General features: G+C 40.2%; 1 protein-coding gene across 1 annotated transcript in view; it reads left to right on the top strand.

Annotated features, from left to right (window-relative positions):
* Positions 1 to 20,992, top strand: part of ATP8A2 (ATPase phospholipid transporting 8A2) — a 336,147-nt gene that overhangs the window by 174,419 nt on the left and 140,736 nt on the right. Inside the window, exon 26 of the mRNA XM_064504996.1 lies at positions 18,122 to 18,305. Coding sequence (XP_064361066.1) covers positions 18,122 to 18,305 — 184 coding nt within the window. The remainder of the gene's footprint in view (positions 1 to 18,121; positions 18,306 to 20,992) is intronic.

Consider the following 20,992-nt stretch of genomic DNA (forward strand, 5'->3'; position numbering starts at 1 on the left):
AAGGAGAAATTTTTGGTGTCTCCTTGCACCTTATGGTGGACTGCGGTTTCTGAGCAGGGGGGAAAGGGGGCGGGAAAATCTTGGTACAATAAAATCTCCCACTTTGTCATCCTTTCCTGGTACTCTGCTCTGTATCACTGAGTTTTCTCCCCTCTTTGTACTGCCTTCTGGAAGTGTGTTAGCTGAATCAGGTATACAAGAAAACTACCACCAAAGAAACTAAGGAACAAAAAAGGCAGTAAATGCCAAAGTATGTGGATGGAAAACTTAATTTTCATTGTTAGTTGTCTGACATATTTTGGGGGAATGGTGAAAGCTGTGCTTTCAGACTGGCTTCTTAATTTTTCCTGTGTTTCTTCTTCTGCAGAGGACTTCTTTAGTACTAATGGTTGAAGTCTGTAAAAGCCTAAAGATGCTCCTTATAACTTTCTGTTCTTGTTCCATGTTCTTATTTTTTTTCTGTTAGTACTGAAGGGAGGAGAAGAGTCTGTGGTACATGTGCCATGAAAAGAGATTAGATCCACAAATTAGAAGAAATTAGATCCATAAACCTTCTTTGCAGTCAGTTTTTTGTTAGAAATTGCTAGCTTGGGATAATTTCTTGAAGATCTAGGTTATTCTGTTGTAAGATTTGGTTTTTAATGGCTACTTTGACGCTCAGATACATGATTTTACAAAAATAGAGGAGTTAAGCCTAGAACGGGACAAAAGCAAAAGGAACCCTGCAAGAGTCCCTTATACGAACTAACCCATACTCAGCTATGAATGGAAAATGCCAAATGAGGCAGGTAGAGGACAGTAGACCTAGCAAATGAATCCATAGTGTTTGTGAAAGACTCACTTTTCTTGCACTTTTGTGAACTCCCACCTTTTCCTCCAAAGAAATAGACAATGAATGTCTATTTAAAAAACAAAAAACAAAAAAAAACCCCAAAACCACACCCATTCCCTCCTTGCTTCCCCCCTTTCTGTTGGTAGAGCTGGCAAGTGGCTATTGCATCTAAATTTGTCCAAAATGCATAAATTAGCCATGTTGGGCTACTTGAGGAGATCCCTACCCACAATCAGTGGGGAGAGCACAAGAGGAAGCCCGACTCTGTGCGTCTGCAGAAGCAGCGCTCAAGGATGGCTTTCCTGTTCTTGGGGGCAGAGGGGCCAGCACAGTGGAGCCTTTTTTTAATTTCTTTCTCTTCTCCTTCCCTTAAACCCTATTCCCATTGTTGCTTCTGTCATTTATCGAGAGGGCAAAATGCCTCCATCTCATCTGGCTTTTTTTCTAATGTCCCCTGAAGAAGAGTCAGTCATCTATCTGTATCTAAAGGAATGACTTGGGTATCCTTATGCATTTTGTGCATCTGGGAAAGGTCAGTTAAGTCTGGCCACGGAGATTCATTCTTAGCAGTTAAAATAACTTCCAATTATATATTAGACTTCAGAAGAATAACAGAAATCTTGCTGAACCCTAGGAGGGTAAAATGTAATACACAGCAGCCAGAGTTTGTATTGCTTGTGACACGTATTTGAAAGTCGTAGTCCATTTGTTTAGTTATTTTTTTTACATGTTAGTGTTCTTTTGTAAATACTGTAGTGGCATTGTAGAAAAGCAAAGTACTGGGTATAGTTGAAAGTCTAAATGTCTTTAGTAAAGCGATGCCGGGGAAGTCTGCTGCTAGAAGCTGTCCAGTGAAAGGTTGTTGAAAGAAAGGTGAGTCAGTGAAATGGAAGATAGAAGAAGGAATTCTAAGCAGCATAAAAAGGAAAGAGGGAGGTCATGTTTGTTTTTTCTAATTATGATTTGAGGGAAGTAACTGACTGCAAAATTACCTAATTATCTTGTGTTTATTGTAAACTCCTGTGCTTTTTCTGAAGATACTAGAAGTGCTTTTCCTTCATAAATCATGTTAAATCAAAGCACTTCCATTATATTACAGCTTTCTATAAATTGATGTCACAACTTAAGAAAAACGCTTTTATCTGCAAGCACTTAAGAACATTGCCACTTTCAGAACCATGTAAGACATTAGTAGCTGGCTTGTTCAACTCCTTTCAGCTTTCATGCTGACATGTACCATATTGAAGACATTGGTTGTTTGTATAACACTTGGTTTGATCTTTTTTTTTTCCTGGTACTTTCAGTACTGTTGAATCAATCAAAGGAAGTTATTGCTCTGTTGGGCATTAGCATACATTTAGATGTTTCTGCATTAAGGACTGTTCGCAAAGGAAAAGGCTTTTATGTCAAAAAAAAAAAAAAGTAAACAGTGTGACTACAGCTGCTTTGAGGTGTGCCATTATTTCTGATCCATGTACAGTTGAAAATGAGCCTGTTTGTACTAGCAATTATTCCAGTTTGGGTTACATGGTTTTGAAAGGTGTCCCCTTCCCCCTCCCACACACACCTTTTATTTTTAATTCCTTTAGTCTCTGTAACAATGAAGTGGTACAGATGGAGAGAAGACTCTCAGTGGCTCTTGTCACAGTTTCATTCATTCATTGATTAGTGTGGACAACTGGGCTGGATATTTCTTTCTTTTTTTGATCTACTGCCGCATGATGTACTGGGAGTAGCAATGCAACGAGAGAGTTCTATGATGCTGATAGTAAATATTCGGAATTTGTGCGTGACACCAAGGTGACTCCCCTTGGAAACTTTTTTAAGCTAAATTTATTGGCAGAAACCAGGTCTGCAGAGGACTGACTAATGAGGCTTGAATAAGGTCCAGATGATCAAAGTCAGTGAAAGGATTTCTGTTTAACTTCAGTGAGCTTTAGAGGGGGCTCGTGGTGATTGTTTGTTCCAGGTATTAAATCGGGTGAAGAACTACTTAAAATGTATTTATGGCTTTCCTAATAGTAACCTTGTCTACGCTGTTTTCACAGATGCCACAGATACGTTACAAAGTCAAACACAGGAAGGGATAGACAGGAATTAAGATTTGGCTCAGATATAAAAGGCTAGGAAGTTTGACAGTACAAGTTAGCACTGTCTGTGATATTCATGGTACAACACAACTGAGAAAAGGGTTTGTTTTTCCTAGAATCCCTGTCTTTACTTTGGTCGTATCTTCTCTTCTTTTTCACACAAATATGTATGATACAGCATCTAGGAAGCTTCCAGCTCTTTAATACGTATATTTACATTTCACAGCAGCTGTTACGTAGAAACAAGACTAATGGTCAGTTTCCTGAAAGTGTTCTGCTGTTTGTTCCTAATAAATTTTCTTTAATTAGGAGAATTAGATCTCGTTTTCAATTTCGTATTTGTCAGCAAAGGTGAGGGAAAGAAATTAGAAATATATGTTACTTTGTTTAAGGTCTGGTTTCCTCTGAAAACTGAGTTATGATCAGACTTTATGCACTAATTGTGAGATTAAAATGTTAATTTTTGCTAGATTTCAAAACAGCCATGTGGACAGTGCTTTAAAAAAATGCAAGTCTCAGAGCTGGCCGTTTGGGAAGCAATCTTTGCCCTGTGGAACTCTTACTTGCTGGATTAGAGCAATTTCTGTTGAGTCTACACTGACTGTCTAGCTTTCTCAAGAGATCTGTTTATTTCTTTTGATGGATTGGCTTTTACACCAGATGCATTTTTTTTGAAGAGTCCCTGGCATAAAAATAACCAAAAAATTTTATAAGGTCTACCCCAAAACAATGTTAACTTACTTGCCAAGTCCAATGCATGCTGCTATCTAGATGTACCCACTGCTAAAGCAGGAACATCTTAAGCTAAGGAAATAATGCACAAAGTTACAGAAATAATTTCAGTGCCCATGGAATATTTGGGATAAAGAATGTGGATGGTGATAAAGTGAGAAGAATCTGAAGTGCTGGTGGAGGAGGAAAAAGCAGGGCTGAAGAGAGAAATCTGTTCACCTGTGGAAGATGCTCCAATAACATGGGATGATGACTATGCGCAGGGGGAAGGAGGCAAGGTTCCACAGTGACTTTTCTACCACAGCAGCCAGTTATACTATGTCCCATGGTGGAAAACAGCTTGGTATAAAAGTTGCATGCATACTAAACACACCTTTTTGAAATCCAGGCCTCAGTTTTGTGCGCAAGAACCACAGTGGAACTCTGTTCAGAGATGAAATCAGTCCTTCGGTTGGAACACCCTGACTTTCTCCTTTTTCTCGCTAAACTCAGATGTCAGTCACAGAATCACAGCTATATTGGATGGAAGGGATCTCTGGAGGCCTAATCCAACCTTTTGATCAAGGCAGGATTATCATTCACAGCAGATCACATGAGCCATGACTTAGTTGAGTTGAGCCATGAAAAACACTTAAGGACAGAGATTCCACAAGCTCTCTGGGCAACCTGCTCCATTGCTGCACCACTTTCCTCATGAAAATGGCCCTGGCGTCCAACCTGAACTTGCCAATTCAGTCTATGGCCATTGTGTCTTATACTGTTTGGCACTACTGAGGAGAGTTTGAAGGGTAACTCCACTTTATGTAGTTGTAGGCTGTTTACACTATATTGCCTGTCAGCTACACAAGTCTAGTTCACTCAACTTCTCCTTATATGTTCTAGACACTATATATATATATGTCTTTGTAACTCTCTGCTGGACTCTGAAACTCCATTTTCTCCACATTGCTTTTCAGCTTGGAGTCCAAACCTCTTTATGGCATTCCAGATGTCTCCTCAGTGCTGAGGAGAGAGGGTAATAACTTCTGTCTATGCACTGGTCACACTTTTAATATACCCAGTTCATAATTTGCCTCAGTCAGAATGAGAGTGTACTCTTGGCTCATATTGAACCTAACGTCTGCCATAAGCCCCAGGCCCTTTTTAGCAGGGTTGCCACTCAGTCATTTCCCAGCCTGCACAATGCATGGGGCTATTGTATCCCAGGTGCAGAGCTTTGCTCTTCTCCATGTGAACTTTGAGATTTGGCTCAGTCTCCAGATTTCTTAAGGTCCTGAATAGAAGCCCTGTGATTCCTTGTCATCCAGCCCCCCTTGATGACAGTTCAGTATCATCTGCAGGCTTGCTGAGGGTGTGCTTTTTGTCAGCATCCAGGTCACTAATGATGTAGAGCACTATGGCCCCCAGTATTGACCCTCTTGATACTCTGACCATTACCAACTGGACACTGAGCATTCATTGATCACTTACTCCTTATGCCTTACTCCTACAAATTGTATTTTATTCAAAGAACAATGTTATTTGTGGCTCAAAAATATATTTGAAGAGTTGGATTCTCACTTGGGCTAATCCCTCTGCCCTGCTCCAGTGTGTTGGCTTATGTTTGGGGTGACATTTATACTTGGTATGAAGGGTGTAAATGAGAATAAAATCTGTATTCTTAAAAAGAAGCAGCAGGGAATCTACAGTGTTCTTATAACCAAATGCCTTTAGAGAATAAGCAGGTTTTCTGTTCCATATAAATTGTTTGGATTTTTTTTATATCCAGAAGATTTAGTAATTTACTTTTTTTGGCATTCAGTCTGTTTTTAGAGAATTTTTTTAATCAAAAGTGTTAGCTTTGATTTTTAAGTCATAATCAAGTGCGAGTGTAAGGCTATTTGTAGACTGTAATCTTGCTGTTTTTCTAGTATACTCATGGGAGAGCTGTTCATATAATATTTCTCCATCTCTGAACTGAGTTTTCTGACCACTTTCAACCTAGATTACAGTTCCTGAGTCCTCCTGGAATTCTGCAGTAGTAACCCTTGACTGTGCATTGCACATCTCTGCCAGCAAGCTTCTAGCAATGCTACTCTGTTTAAACTCTACTTGGAGAAACAGTGAAATGCTGTGGAGGGGTATAGAGAATTGTGCAGATGTATGGAACATGAAGTGGCTTTCCAAGACATGTTTTAGGAAAATGTGGTGCTCTCAAGGTAGGTACTGGCAGTGCAGTGAGATGACCAGCTTCTTGGGCAGGTAGAAAATGGGCTGTCACAGTTAAGTTCTGGCTGTGAATGCCCATATTCACTTGTCATCACAGAAATAATCAGCATGTGACTTCTGGAAGCTTGTGATCAATCTCTTGGCTATTGATATGTCTCTCCCCTACTTTTTTCCTTCCTTCTCTAGGCTCTTTTGGGCACAGCTTATATTGAGATAGTATGTATTTTAGTGTGCCTTGTAGACTAGCTTGCAGGGCTAGCAGGACCTTGTAGAAAGCATTTTAAATCTGCTGAGCCGCTGGAAGACTTTTCACACTGTCAAAAGACTTAGGTTGGGCTTTTGCTGCATATCCTAACAGCTTTCCAGCTGCCTGTAATGTAGAGATGTTCTATTTGAAAATGGAGCTCACTTTTTACTTCCATTAATGATGGTCTGCTTGGTGATGAGATTTTTCTGAGGGCATTTTACTTTGGAAATTCAATGCCATCACAAAATTCAAATATAGAAACTGATTCAGTCTGATCCCATTTAGTAGACAGGTTTATATGAACTTAAGTTTCCAAGTGTTACCTTGTATAAATTTCAGAAATGCATGTTTTTCTGTGTAAATAAAAAGAATATGTTCTGCTGTAAAAGCCATTTTATAAACGGCAGATATCAATATACTCTGGCACTTGTGGAGAGTATTCTTTCTAAATCGGAAAAGCCCCTTCCCTGCCAGCTGTAGAGTCCATGAATATTTCAGCACTGGGCATCTCAGCCTCTTTCCTTGTGGGTTTTCTACCCTTACTCTTCATGGCTCAAGCAAGACTATCACTGAATGCAGTTAGATTTCTGGCAATCTCTTTTTCAGTTTCCATGGTATCTTTAGTCAGCTGTTCCATATGGTCTGGCTCATTCACCTCTTTGCACTAGTAGCCTAGGCTTATGGGTGTTTTAAGTTACCTTGGCAATAATGAGGTAATTCTGTCTGATACTTTAAATTACATTGGTGCCAATAGCTTAGACTTTCTAAAATTCTCTGTTACTATGGCATTAGCAGCCTGAAGCTGTCCAGTGTTTAAAATCGCTGTAACAGCGTGAGGCCCGCCTCTTCTAGAGTGATCTGGTATAAAAATGGACATAGTCTTCTGCTCTCCTCTGCCCCCAGTAATGGGCTTGTACTTTATGCTGCCTCCAAGTTGCCCAGCAGTTCACCTTAGAAGATGATATTATTTTCTCTCTCCTGTTCTAAAAATCCTTATGTCTGCCTCTATATTTGGGTGTCTTGTTTTACCCTCCTTAACTAAAAGGGGTGGGTGGAAGGGACAATGTGGCCTGGCATCTGTTGCTTAGCACTAGCTAAGCATGCTCTGTGAAACTTGGGCACATATGTTACCAAACCAGAACTGCAGCATTTTATATCTTTTTTATAAAGGTGCAAAGGTTTGACAGAGTGAAAACTTGGCTCCTAGATCTGTGCTCTCTTATAACCTAACAGGCGGAAAGTTATGGGCCTGGTTTGGGTTATTAAGCAAAATATTTGTGCTTTTTTGACTGTCCCTGCTGGAAAGCTCTTTTCCAATGATTTTTAGTAGAGTTACAAGGCATGTCTTTTTCTGGCCCAAGCAGGTATTAGAATTATCAAATGTTGGCAGGTTGGTATGGCTTTTAAGTTACACAAAAGTGAAATAGTTTCCAAAAAGTCTGAAATTATCTTAGGCATTTTGAAGACGATACTCTTTTACTGTGTGTGTGTGATGTTGTTTTTTTTTTTTTTTTTTTTTTTTTTTTAATAAATATAGTATCACAATCCATAACATCATATTCCCAGAGCTCTGTCCTGTCTTTACTGGTATGACTGCTTCTGTGATCAGAAACATGGATGAGACTAGAACTAAGTCATGTGTGTAAAACAGAAGCAGTTCTGAGAGGTGTGAGCTGTGTGCCCAAGAAGAAAACTGATTTTAGAGCACTTTTTCAAAAACCCTGAAGAATCCATTTGTAATAATATCTAGGTGGCTTGCTTGGATCTTTCAAAAGTACCTACAAGCATAATTCTCAAGTCAATGCAAGTTTGGAAAGAAAAAAGGGAGCTGAGGTTTGCTAGACTTTTACCTGTATGTTAAACACCTTAGGATATGCCTACGCTGTTAAATAAGAGAGGTAAGGCGCAAGCGTGGATGTTGGGCTGTGGCTGTCCATCCCGTGATGTTGGCATGTTCCCTGATCCTGTTCCAGATGGCTCCAAAGCCAAACACCTGGACAAGGTTTTAGGGACAGTTTGCTGGAGGAATTCCTCCCCAAAGGTGGCGAGGGTGAGACTGGACCCCATTTGCCTCCTCCAGCCTGACAGCTGTCCAAACGCTATTGCACCAGGTTGGGTGGTCATGCCCTGCGCGATAGCCTGCAATGCATAACTTCGGTTGCAGGCACTGTCCTCTGCAGCATACGTCTCGCACTTAGAAGGCACTTGAAAATCAGGGGAGGGGGACCAGTATGCATTGCATTCACATACGGACACACACACGCATGCACACACACCATCATTTTGGGGTTTTTTTCCATTTTGCTGTTACAGAACTGGCTGCTATTAATCACCATTTGTTCCACAAACCACAGCGCATTTCTGGGTCAAACATGAACGCTGAAGCATTTGAGATATGGATATGTTGAAAAGACATAAAGATGGTCAGTTGTGTAACAGAGCAGATGGGACTGCAGTAAACTTTTAATGGTCTGGAAGGGCAGGACAGTGGCATGGAGCAGGGAAGGCTGGGAGCCAGGAGCATCAGGTCCAGTGTGCCTGGAGGAACATTACCACGGTATACTGGAAATATTCCCCCACAGTAGTGGTGTGCCATCCTTTGGCATGCCAGACAGAGTGATGCTTCTCCCCTGGGCAGGGTGGTCACTTGCCAGTGCATACGTGTGTTGGGACAGCATATTAGAGGAGTGCAGGTGCCCTAGCAAAATGGCAATGCTACTGAGTGGCCTTTGCAGAGAGGCAATTACTACACCTTCTTGGTGTGAACTTTGTCATGTTAGCTTCTAGTATAAGTGATGAGTGAACACAACAAAAGCACTCCTCTGCCTCAGATTATGTATTTCAAAGATTCAAGATAATCATCAATTTACACTGTATAATTCTGATCTTGCTACTAGAATATTAGTACTTTTTTTCCTCCTTCCCTTCCCCACCCTCATCCTTTTCTTAGCCTTGCTGCTTGTGTTGAGCCTGAGGTTTAGAGGTTGATGTAAATATTTGGTATTGCGACTTGTGTTTTGGAGTACACACCATGCTTTTCTTTAAGCTAATGCCTAACCTGCCTTTGAACAGACGGCAGATTTATGTCTTAGTGAATTATTAAAAGTTCCAAACTGGTCCAAGTTCCAAGTCAGATCGCTGATTGTCTATACCAGGATAGATAATATGGCCTTGGCTTTTCTAATGTTGGTGTGAATGCCCTCGTGCTCAATTTCTGTGGTGGCTGAGAGCTTTAAAAACTGGAAGTTCAGTTCTCCTAACTGCCTGAGGATTTTGGAGACTTCACTTTAAGCATTTTCTTCTTGTTAAAGAGAGACTGAACTTCAGGGTAGCATTAGAAATGCCTTGGGTTTGTTTTTTGTGTTGTCAGGCAAAGAATTTTACTTCAGGCTCACCTTTCTTCAGTGAGACAACAGCAATCTGATATTTGAGCTATATTGATAATTCTGAGATTGAAAACCCTACTATTTACAGGTCAGGCAGTACTTTCAGTTTGGGTAGTGAGTCCTCAGCATGATATACTAGTACGCAGTACGGCCCTCTGACAATCATTATTGGGTAAATTAACCTGCTTGGGACTGTATCAGTCTGTCTGTTCCTGCAACATGTAATTCAGAGATCGTACATTTTCCAGCAGTAATAGGCAGTTGCAAATTGACCATTTATGTGTGTTCTCATTTTAAATTCCAGGAGATTCCCCTCTGCCCCCCAGAGGGGCAAAAGGTCCTGCTAAGGTTACTAGAACTCAGAATAAAGACATAGGGCTGTGTCTGATACTCGCAGCACTGCTGAAACAGCAAACAGTTTCGGATCCATTAGCTACGCCTCCCTTCATTTTCCTTTGCTGTCAATGTATTTTTTGCCTGTTTCTTAGGTCTGAGGTTGGTCCTGAAAGTAGTACTTTGCGATAGTAATGTTGTCTGGAGCTGCTGGGTTTTGTATGTCTGTGGCATGGGTAGGGTGGAGGAGCAGAGCGCTGGTGAGGTGGTTACACTGCCCGTGTGATTTGGTCGGCGCTACCACAGAATTATTCGGGTTATAGAGGCAGGTGTTCATCATGGCTGTCCCAATTTAGCCTTTGGCTTCACCCCAGGGCAGAACCTCTCTAAATGGGCTAAAGCGCTCATTAATGGTCACGGTGTCAACTGTCACCTAATTTCACCACGTGTTACGAAATTCCACAAACAGCTCTGCTCCACAAGACATGCACGCTCCCTCCCCTCCGTGTGCTCAAGGTTAGAAAGACACTAAGTTGTACATTTTAGAGGCTGGAATTTTTTTTTGCTCTGTCATTAAAAATGACAGATTTCTGTTACATGCAAACTGCTCAAGCTGATTAGCATGGAAATGAATGTGCCTTAATCAGCTTGGGGTGAGGGAAGCTCAAAATTAATTTGATACAGTAGTTTCACTTTAAAAACGTATTATAGCTGTTGCCACTAGCAACCATTATAGTTAAATATGAAAAATAGGCTCCTATATAGCACCGTGTTTACGCCAGCTCATCACTTTCCAAATGATTCCTTTTCCAAACTGTTTTCCCATTTTATCTTTGCCCCGTAAAGCAGGTTGGAGGAAGGGCAGTCAAGAGAGAAATATGCAGGGAGGGATATCAAAGAGGAAGAACATGCTGACTTGAAACTTAACCCTGTGTTCACTGTGTCGCTGTGTTGTATCACACTGCTTAATACACTTAATTCAGCCTATAAAGAGATTATTTCATAGTCCTTGCCCTGTGGAGATCATTTCAGTGGCAACTGTGAACGACAAAAGAATTTGCAGAGATATTGGAAAGCAAATGATAGATACTGTAATGACACAATAGGGGAATGCATGTAATTGAAAAAAAATCATTGTTTTTATGATAAAAAGGTACTAAATGAATCTGGGTTCTTCCTCTCCAAAAGACTGGGTATAATTCAGTGGTTTTATAACTGTTAAGAGAGCTTCATATTAAGAAGACATTTCTATTACACCTGAAGTGAAGTAGAAGGAACTATTTTGGGAACTGTTAAATTAAAAAGAGCTGCCAACTGTTACATGAATATACCCATAGGGGTGTGTGCATGTATTTTGTTTTAAAGAGCCATGCTAAGCATCAAACAAACTGTCCTGGCTAATCTGGAATTTACAGAGATAATGTGTGCTGTTCAAAAAACCAAGTATGTGACCAACAAGTCAGCCAGGCTGAAAAACTGAAGGAAGATTTTTGTAGTTATACAAAGATGAAATGAGACTCCTAATAAATGAAATGGAATATGAAAGTTTTTAATGCTTAAAAAATAATATTGCAGTTGACGTGGTGAGCTAAATAGGCCTATGTATACTCCAGAGGATGGTTTGCTCAGGAAAAAAATGGGCAAAGTACAGAGAAGAGAGGTTGTATCTGGAATGACCAAGGGTGTTGAGGCTGAGGTTATTTTTACAGCAGCCAGTTGGGGTTTGGTGAGATTTCTAGTCCTCTGTGCTAAGAGGCGATGGGCTCTGGAAAATACTGTGGAAAAGAACTGGTAAGAGCTGGGAGCACTGTCAAGAACTGAGAATTGCAATAGAAGGAGGAGTAGGAAGGAGGATGTTTTATATCAGTTTGATCCACTCTGGGCGCCTGTGAAGCAAGGAAGTAACTACTCCACCTCCCCAAAAACCAAGTGCACAAGCATTTCCTCCTTTGCACACCTGTTTATTTTGAAGATATTTACCACTGAGTTAACCTGGTTTCATCTTGTGTTACTTCACATGTCTGTAGTAGATGTTTTCATGTGAACTAGCTACCTTCAGCCCAGCCCCCTTCGCCTTGGTGGAGAGAAAGAGGCATAGTAAAAGGAGATGAACTGTGCGCTTAAAGTACCTGTCTAAAGTAGGCCAGATGAATTGCACTTGAAGTGCGTGTTTCTCTCCATTGACTATATACGGAGTGTGCCATGAGTACAGCAGATAGAGATATCTCCATTGGAGGCACTTAAATTTATTCAGATGAATTCCTTTGGTGCTTTTTATGAGCATTAAACTGTCTATCAGTTCATTTAGTGCTGTCTCCAAAGTTTTAAGTACTACACCAGAGCCCACTGCTTTGAAATCTTGGCTGTCAGCTAGTGAAGTAGATACAGAACACTTTGTAAACGAAAAGCATTCAGCATAATGCACATTGAGGCAGTAAGATGCATGTATGTTTGTTTTCAGTTGCTTCTGTTTGTTATTCTTCTGTGTGGACTACTGTATGATTGCGTCTATGCAAGTTATATTGGAGGATCTTGAATGTAATTCAAGATTAGCACTTATCTGGATGACACATGGCTGAAATTTGCACCCTGTTGTGTCAGGAGAAACCACTGTCTAATTAGAAGCTAAATACCATGTCATGGTAGCATTCCTTGCTTTCTGAGTATCACTTCTAGTGGTGCGTCCATTTATCTTGTGTCATTTTTTGGGGTGATCAATGTATATACATAAATGTCAATAACATTGATAACTCTCGGCTTTTTTGAGCTGTCGTCCATTCTAGCTTTCCTGAAGATGAGGTCATTTGCACCATTTTGAAGTACTGGTGTGTTTTGTGATAGAGCAGGGTAAGTTCATGTTCACTTCAATACAGTTAGGCCCTTGAGAGCATTTTTATTGCATTAACAAGACATTTCAAGGAAGCAGAATATCAAATTAATGTTTCATGTTAACACATTAATGTCTTTGTGTTTAATCTCTACTACAGCATGGTAGCAGGAGGACTGTAAGACTGAACAGCTTCCTTTCTTGCCTTCCTCTGTTTTTCACAAATGAACATTTTAAATTTGAGAGTGTGGGTGAGAATGTCTTGAGTATATTTCAGTGAATTGAGGGTAGCAGTAGTATAGTATTTTTAATAGAAAAGTTCTAGTCTCCTTGTAAAAAGTTTGTAAGGAGAACAGAGGAGAGTGTGCTGAGAATCAGTATAGCGCTGTGCCTCACTCAGGTGTGTAAGAGCTTATGGGGCAGTATCTCCTCTTGAAGCAGAGGGAGCACATGCCTTGTAATATGGTCTGGATATAAACTGATCTCTTATAAATCACCTAGTCTTTCTCTGCCTCGCTATCATTTAGATAAAAGGGCTTCAATAAAATTTGCTTATCTTGTTCTTTATTCAAGTCTTTTTTTGTATACGTTTGATAGGGTCTGCCCTAGTATGACCCAATTGTTATTGGGTCCTTTCGATTTGAATGCCATAAATAAAACTAATCTCCTGAAATATTGCATTTTATTTCACATCTATGGCGTACGTCTGTATACTTTGAAGGATCCAATGTGATGCAGCTGTAGTTTCAGGGCCTACATGAGAAGTACTGTCTACAGTTCCCATTAACTGCTTTCGTATGCATCTGTAGCTGTCTAAGAAGTACGGCTGTGTGTAGGGACAGAATTAAGAAACTTTACTCTTACTACATATCCCATTAACACTATCTTGTGGAGTGAGTAGTTGACCTATGTGACACAGGATGGGTTGTGCTGACTGTGTCCTTCCCATCACATTTGTGACTGCCTCCATCCTGAAATACCTTGGTGGTGTTTGGGAATGAGAGAGAGAACTGCCTTGCCACGCTGGAAGAAGTGCAGTAAAAGAATTGACTGATTTAAATCCATAGCAATATGTTAAAAGTTGAAGTTAAAGCTCTATACTGAGTTGCTTTGTTCGGTTAAAGTGAATATTTTGATATATGTTGTTTTTCTTGTCAAGGGTTTTAAAAGCATTATTAGTCTTTATCTAAAACTGAAATGGGTTTCTAAATGAAGTATTTCAAATTCTTAGTTTTGAAAATGTCACCACTTCACTTTTTTCCATGAAAGCTTTGCAGTGAAAAGTAACAGAACTGATATGAATTTGTGAATTGTTTTGTTTGTCCTAGAAGTCCTTCAGGTGAAAAAATTGAACCGAAAATATCTTCACCTATGCCTGAATTTTATTTTCAAAGCAATATTAAAAAAAAAAAAAAAAATCCAGCAAGCCTTCCAGCAAAATGTTGATCACAGCTTTTTTTCTGAATAGGCAAAACATCAGCTAAGGTGTTTCCCCATGAGCATTTCTTCCCAGACTGAAGAAGCAACTGCAAACTGAAGGTTTAAAACTATTAGGAGCTAATCTGCAGAAGTCAATGGGAGGCCACTTAGAACATCCTCAGTAAAAACTGGCTGTGTTACTGCTCACTTACTGACAAGAAAAATCTACTAGTGTGTGTTACCTGAAGCCTACCTACAGCCACACTGTTCCCTGATGGATTTAAATTGCTTTATAACAATTAGGTACCTTGTTGTTTTGAGGGTCTCTGGCTCTGGGCTGCGTTTCTCTGCCAGCTTCCACCCAAGACTCGGTGCTTTGTCTCCTTTCTTGGTTGCTTCCACCCTTCCGTCCGGTTAGAGAGGAGACAATGTGGTATCAAGGCACAGGTGGTCCTGTGCAGAATGGAAACTGCTTTCTGCATTAGTCTGAAGATAGTGAGAACAAGAGACTGGGCAGGTTTGAGACTGAAGAGATCCTTCCATTTTTCAGTATCAGTTTTTACTGTCCCAAGAGCGTGCCTGCATATAGAGGCTCGCAGAGTGGGGTAAATAGCAGGTCTACTGTACGGCTGCCACTGAACTTTATGCAGCCCCTCCACTGTGCTTGAATGCTTTATATTGTATTTATCTTGTACTGCCAAATAGTGAAAGCGAAAAGCTTTCTAAAGGCAGAGTCCTGACCCCAGGTACTCTGCAGCTTAAGTAGCCTACATCCAGATTCCTAGGGAAACACTTCGAGCAGAAATATTAAGACTTGATCCTGTAACTGTAATGATGGTATCTGAAACCCAACTTTTTTTTTCTTAAACCAGTAGTATGCTTGAAAGAGAGAATCAGTCTGGGTTAGTTTGATCATCTCTGTTTTCAAAAAATATTTCTGAGCATAGACAGAAGTAGAGGTAATTTATGTATAAATGTTTCCAGTGAGCCCTTTTAAGTTGTCCTCGAAGAACCTTTGCAAGCTGCACCACAGTCTGGGTTAACGAATACGTGAGCAAGTGGCAGATTTTTGATGAAACTGGCACTTTGTTCACTTTGTAGCTTGCATTTGGGTGCTTATCAAGGCAAGGCTTACATCCTGATATTGCTGCACTGAGCTCTGCAGTGAAAGCCAGGGATGTTCCAGCAGATGATAATTACCAATACTTGCACGTCATTGCAAAATTTTTCTCCAAAGTAGTTTGTTCCTTCCTAGTGCTTTTTACTTTGAACTGCTCATTTGTCCAAGCATCTTTGTGAATTTGGCTATTCCTCCTCCCCTTCCAAGATATCACCTGGGGGAAGCTTCAGGTTAATAGTGTCCTGTGCTGTAATCTTCCCGTTATTCATGTAGACAGCCTATCAAATGTGTGAAAATGAACCACGGCTCTGATCAGCTTGCTAAGGGGATTAATGTCATCTAGTGCAGTGTATTGGTACCAAGTAGATTACAAGGAGTTGAAGAGGTTTGGAAGCTGGGGTGGGGAGGGGGAGTTCTGTAAAACCCCTCAGGAAACCAGTAGCCATCTCAAGTTGCAAGCTTTCCAGCTAATGTACTGTGTGCAGCAAAATGTGTTCTCCGGAATTTGAGGATGAGCTTCATGGAAGGGAGGAGGGGAAGGAAGAGGACGCTTGCTATAAAACTTCCATTTATAATAATTATCTATAATGAAGTAACACTTTGTGCTGAAATCTTATTTTGAGTTTCATCTTATTAGATCAAATGCACAAAAATTTAGTGTTTAAAGCATATATCTAGTTTTTCTGTGATTTCTTTGGTCTTTTCGATTAGGGATGTAAAGACATTAGGCTTCAGCTGTGGGTGTTATTTGTTGACAGCTTTATCTGGCCAGGGCAGTAAAAGCGTACTTTGTGTACGTTTTGTATTATTTCAGGAATTTCTGTTTGAATTATGACATCAGATTGGTTTGACAAGTCTGGACTTTTGAGAGATTGTTTTGTTTGAGGAGGAATTCAGCAGGTCTACGTGGTGTTCAGCTGCCAGGAAAACACTGCCTGAGGTGTGCTGCAAAGGGTTTGTGGCCCTGTGTGCTGGAGGGGCCCCTGGGGCATGGTAACAGGGGGCTGCCCACTTGTGGGTCCCATCCCACCAGAAGAAGCTCCAAGTCTCTCTCAAGTTTGTATCTTACCTTAGAAGTCCCTGTTGATTCCCTACTCCATTACTGAGTATTTTGTTATGTGAAGTTAGCGTATGTGTGGGGTGTGTGTGCACATATGTATGCGTATATAGATATATATGTGTGTGTATATATTTGTATACACATACACACTTGCAGGTATGAGAGAGAGGATAGAATTTGCAGACTATTTAGAGCTGATTTATAATTATCAACTGACACCTTTCGTGCACAATGGGTTGGTTAGTATGCTGGCTTTTTGCGTTGGTAATACGAATGGCCCCTACAGTGCAAAGTGCTGTTTTCATTGCCAGGCAGTTGAGTGCTTAATAAATCTATCCAACGGTATTAAGTAAATTTTATGGCCTACTCAACTTTTTCCTCTGTTTTCAACTTTTAGGAACAGGACAGCTGCTAGGATTTTTTTAGTTTACATGTGAATTTTGAGCCCAGCAATTTCTTCTTAGGAACCTTTTTTCCCTAACTATTTCTCATTTCTGGTCTTAAGAGGTGGTCAGCATGAACAAGATCACGGCCATAAAGTAAAAGGCTAAGCAAGATAGCCCTGCTATTTTTTGATCAGCAATAATCTGGCCAGGTGTATTAAAAGGCTGTGAAAGTTGCTCCCACAGGATGTGGACTCTGAAAAAATGTCATGTAAAAAACCCTCCATTTCTCCCCCTTCCTCCCCTCTCAACCTTCTCCCTATTTTAACAGTAAAGCTTTTGGATATCAGTTACATGTGTGGGTTTTGTTTTTTTTTGTTGAGTGTATGTAGCTGACTTGAGATGTGGAAAAGTTTTGTCTAAAGCTTTATTTAAGGGAATATAAAATAATTTGGAGCTTTGACTAAAATTGATGGAGAAAGGAATTAAAGTTGTTTGTACAGATGGGCTTAGAATGGAAATATTTAATCTACTTGTGGGTATTTCCAGAATACCTCATGTGATTTGGTAACCCGATCCACCTTTTTCATGAATAAAAGGCATTTTGGGTGTCTTATCCAATTTGGTTACCTAGTCCTGAGTATTTTTTCACTTCTCCTTGGATTAGACCACTGTAACTCTATTGAATGTCATGAATTTATGTCAAACTGCAGCTGGTGTAAAATGAGAGAAAGATCAGGTTAAAGTAACTACCAAAAAAAACTGGTAAGTATTTAGATGTTATGGTGTCATAGTCTTTGTTTTTCTATGGGAATCGAGTAATATCACTGAAGTCGGTGACATTACACCAGCCTGTGATGAGAATAGGAGATGAGGGAGAGGGTGTGTTGCTTCTGATCCCAACTGGACACATGATCCCAGGCTGGTGTGAGGGTGGAAAGATGGGGTTGCAAGACAGGAATTAAACCTAAGGAGGGAAGAAGGCAAGTCTACAACATTTTTTGTCGAGACACTGAAAATCAGGAATGCCTCAAACTGAATTATTCTCTGAACCTGTTAGTGGTCTTCCTCCTTCTGGATGGAGATGTGTGGTAACAGCAGACAGGGAAGCCTGCATCCTTAATCTGTAAATTGTTGTGGTTGAAGAGGATACTCCATTTTCCCGTGTTCTGCATATAATATCACTGGTGTATGACAAAGTGCATAGGGCAGGAGGGGAAACTTGAAACCTTTCACAACTATTTGATCTTCTCTTTTATCATTATTTGCTCATACTTTATGAAAATGTGTTTTTTTTTTTTTTTAAAGCTGCTTTCTTTCTGAAATGGTTTGGCACAGGTTTGGAAGCTTAGTTGTGGAAAAAAGAAACTTTCCAGTAACTGCCCTTTTAATATTTCTAAATCTAGATTACAGCTGTCCTTGTGGAAAAGGCCCATATGTAACTCAGCACACGAGAAAATGACACATTTCTTTCTCCTTTCCAGAGTGTCTCCTTTACAGAAGTCTGAAATCGTAGACATGGTCAAGAAACATGTCAATGCCATAACACTCGCCATTGGGGATGGTGCCAATGACGTGGGAATGATCCAGACGGCTCATGTCGGCGTTGGGATCAGCGGGAATGAGGGCATGCAGGCAACGAATTGCTCAGATTATGCTATTGCACAGGTCAGAGGCATAAGTGACTGCTATTTCTTGTTGACAGAGAGCTGCTGTGTGGCCTTCAAGCTAGGAGTATGCCTGTTCCTTTCCTTCTTGAGGCAGCTGTCTAAAACGGATACTTTGGATGCATTTGGGATGCTTTGTTTTGAGTCTGTTTTCTGGGGAAAGGCCTCATCCTCCCTCAAAGGTCTGGTTCCCTCCTGCCAGCTGTGGAACATCTCAGCCCTTCAGCAACCAGCAAGCAGTGCATTTGGTGATGCTTATGTTCAAGTGCTGCTCAGCGTAATTTATCTCTGAGTGTAATCTATCTCTCTCAGTGCATGCTCTTGTCTCTTACCATGAATAGGCATTGCAAACAGGTGTGTAAGAGTTTATCTAGTTGTTGGGAAACTTTTATTTTGAGGTGTTCCCCTCCTTTTTTTCCCTTCAGATATCCAAGAATTAGATAAAGTTCTAAGGAGCTGGCCACTATTTTCATTCCAGTATGTTATTTTGAGTGTGACTTGGCTGAGTGTTCCCAAACTATCCCATCAAATCCAGCACTGATTGCTCCAGCTAAAAAGGAGAATTAAAGAGCCATTTTCCATTGTTTCATTAAAGAAACCAAGATGTAGAATAAAGACATTGAAAGAAGTCTGAAAAAGAAAGGAAACATTTCAACTGCTGGACATGCTCTGAATACTATTTGCAGCCAAGGTGCCTTGCATGTGTCTTTGAGATTAATCACAGGGCAAGAACAGATGGGAGGTGACAGGATGTAGATGTGGTCCACTGGCTCTTGTGATGTGTGAGCAGTCAGTTGATGTTTCATTCTGCCAGGGCGTAGGCAGATTTGCCGTGCCAATTGATATGAATTGGACAGGCGGACAGGTAACTGGGCATTGTGTTAACCCTGCTGTGAAGTAAAGTGCCAGTCTTGCATTGCTGCTCTACTGTGCTCTGTGGTCAGACAGAGCACGCTGGATTTCAGGCTTGAATAACTCGACCTTTCACCAAACATATACTGAAGATTTTAGGCTGTTTCATCAAAGACTTATTCTGTCCTGAACACTAGTGTATTCCAAATATATAACATTATAGGAACTGCCATGATCACAAACTCTGTGGTATCTTACAATGTCTTTCTCATTAGCTTCCATAGACTGTACATTGCTTTTGCTGTATAACTTGATTGAATGTGCCTTACTTAGAGATTTCCTCAGATCACTTCTTACTTTCATTTTAATAAATAAACATAAGCAGTGAGAGTTCTGTCCACAGAGGGCCCTACACATTTAATTTCTCTGGCATTAGTTTCAATCACATTAAACCTGGAGAAGTCACTTCACGTTCATGTAATACTCTTGATTTGACAAAAAAAACCCATGGTTTTTGATTTAATGTTAGAATGTGGGAAGTAAGTTGCTCTTGGTTTAAATTCCTGTCTGGGAGTTACTGACAATAGCAAGGGATAGCATTAGTTCAATATGAAATAAAAGCTGGCCATGCTAGCATGGAGTTCTAACTTTGGAAAAATTAGTTAAACACCATGGAATTTTTTCTTTTTTTTCCCCTGTGGTTAACTGACATACCTTTGTACTAGTTAGAAAAGATACAAAGGAGTCTCCCTTGTAAAGGAGACTAATAGTTTATGGTAATGTATGTTTTGAAAAAAGTGTTCAAAAGAAAAACTTGATCTCCATGGTGTGCATTTCTTTGAGTGAGGACATAGAACTCCCACTAAAGTATTACTGTATATGCATACCTTGAAGGCAGAGTATGTTCTTATTGAGTAATTTAAGATGATCACTATAATGTGGCATCTCAAGTTCAAATGATACTTCCCATGCAGCAGTGTCAGAAGGAGGCACTTACAGAAAAGTAAGTCTCTATATAGACTCATTAAGGATTCCAGTGGGAATCAGAGAATAAACCAAACAAAAATAAAAAAGAAACTTGCTTCTGAGTCTGCTCTAAATAACTTCCACAGGTGCAAGGAGCATTTGTTTGAATCATCCTTTTCCCTTGGCATGTTATTGCCCCAATGATCCATATTAAGAGAATTCCCAAATCAAAAAAAAAAAAAAAAAAAAACTGCTCAGCAGTAGATTTTAATAACCTTTTTTTCCTAGTAAAAGTCTTTATCTTAATCCAGAGAGCATCTGGTATCTGGGGAGTGTTACTTTTTTAATGAGGGAAAATTCTTTTTTAGTCAAATGTTCACGTTTCAGTTATGTTCTTGGGAAAGCTTGGTTTGCATTTTGAATGCATTTTCCCTGTCTTTCCTTCCCCTTTTCCCCTGCTTCTCCCCCCCACCATGGCATGCCCCCTCACCTTTCAGTCAAGATGCAGTATCTTTCTAAAAGATAACTGTTTTTGTATACAGAGCTTGTGCCAGGGTTCTTACAGAAAGGACTGTAAAGGCTTATAGAAACTATTTTGTAGGTAGACCAGTCAGATAGTCCTGATGTTCCCTTCTGGTTTAAAAATTCATGAATACACTAGTATCGGAACAAGTACAGTGTACAAGTACAATCCATACAATCACTCAAGTATGCAGATAGCTGTGTACATGCATAGTTTCACTGAGCAGCTTTAAAACAAGTTAAATTTTCCTTGTCACTTCTTAAGGAGACTCTTCAGCATGGACAGGCTTAGAACTGCAATATTTGGGCTACTGTGGCTCCCTTGCTGTTCTGTGTAATGCCCTCCTT

Source organism: Dromaius novaehollandiae, chromosome 1, assembly GCF_036370855.1.
Source record: "Dromaius novaehollandiae isolate bDroNov1 chromosome 1, bDroNov1.hap1, whole genome shotgun sequence".
Classification (NCBI taxonomy): Eukaryota; Metazoa; Chordata; class Aves; order Casuariiformes; family Dromaiidae; genus Dromaius; species Dromaius novaehollandiae.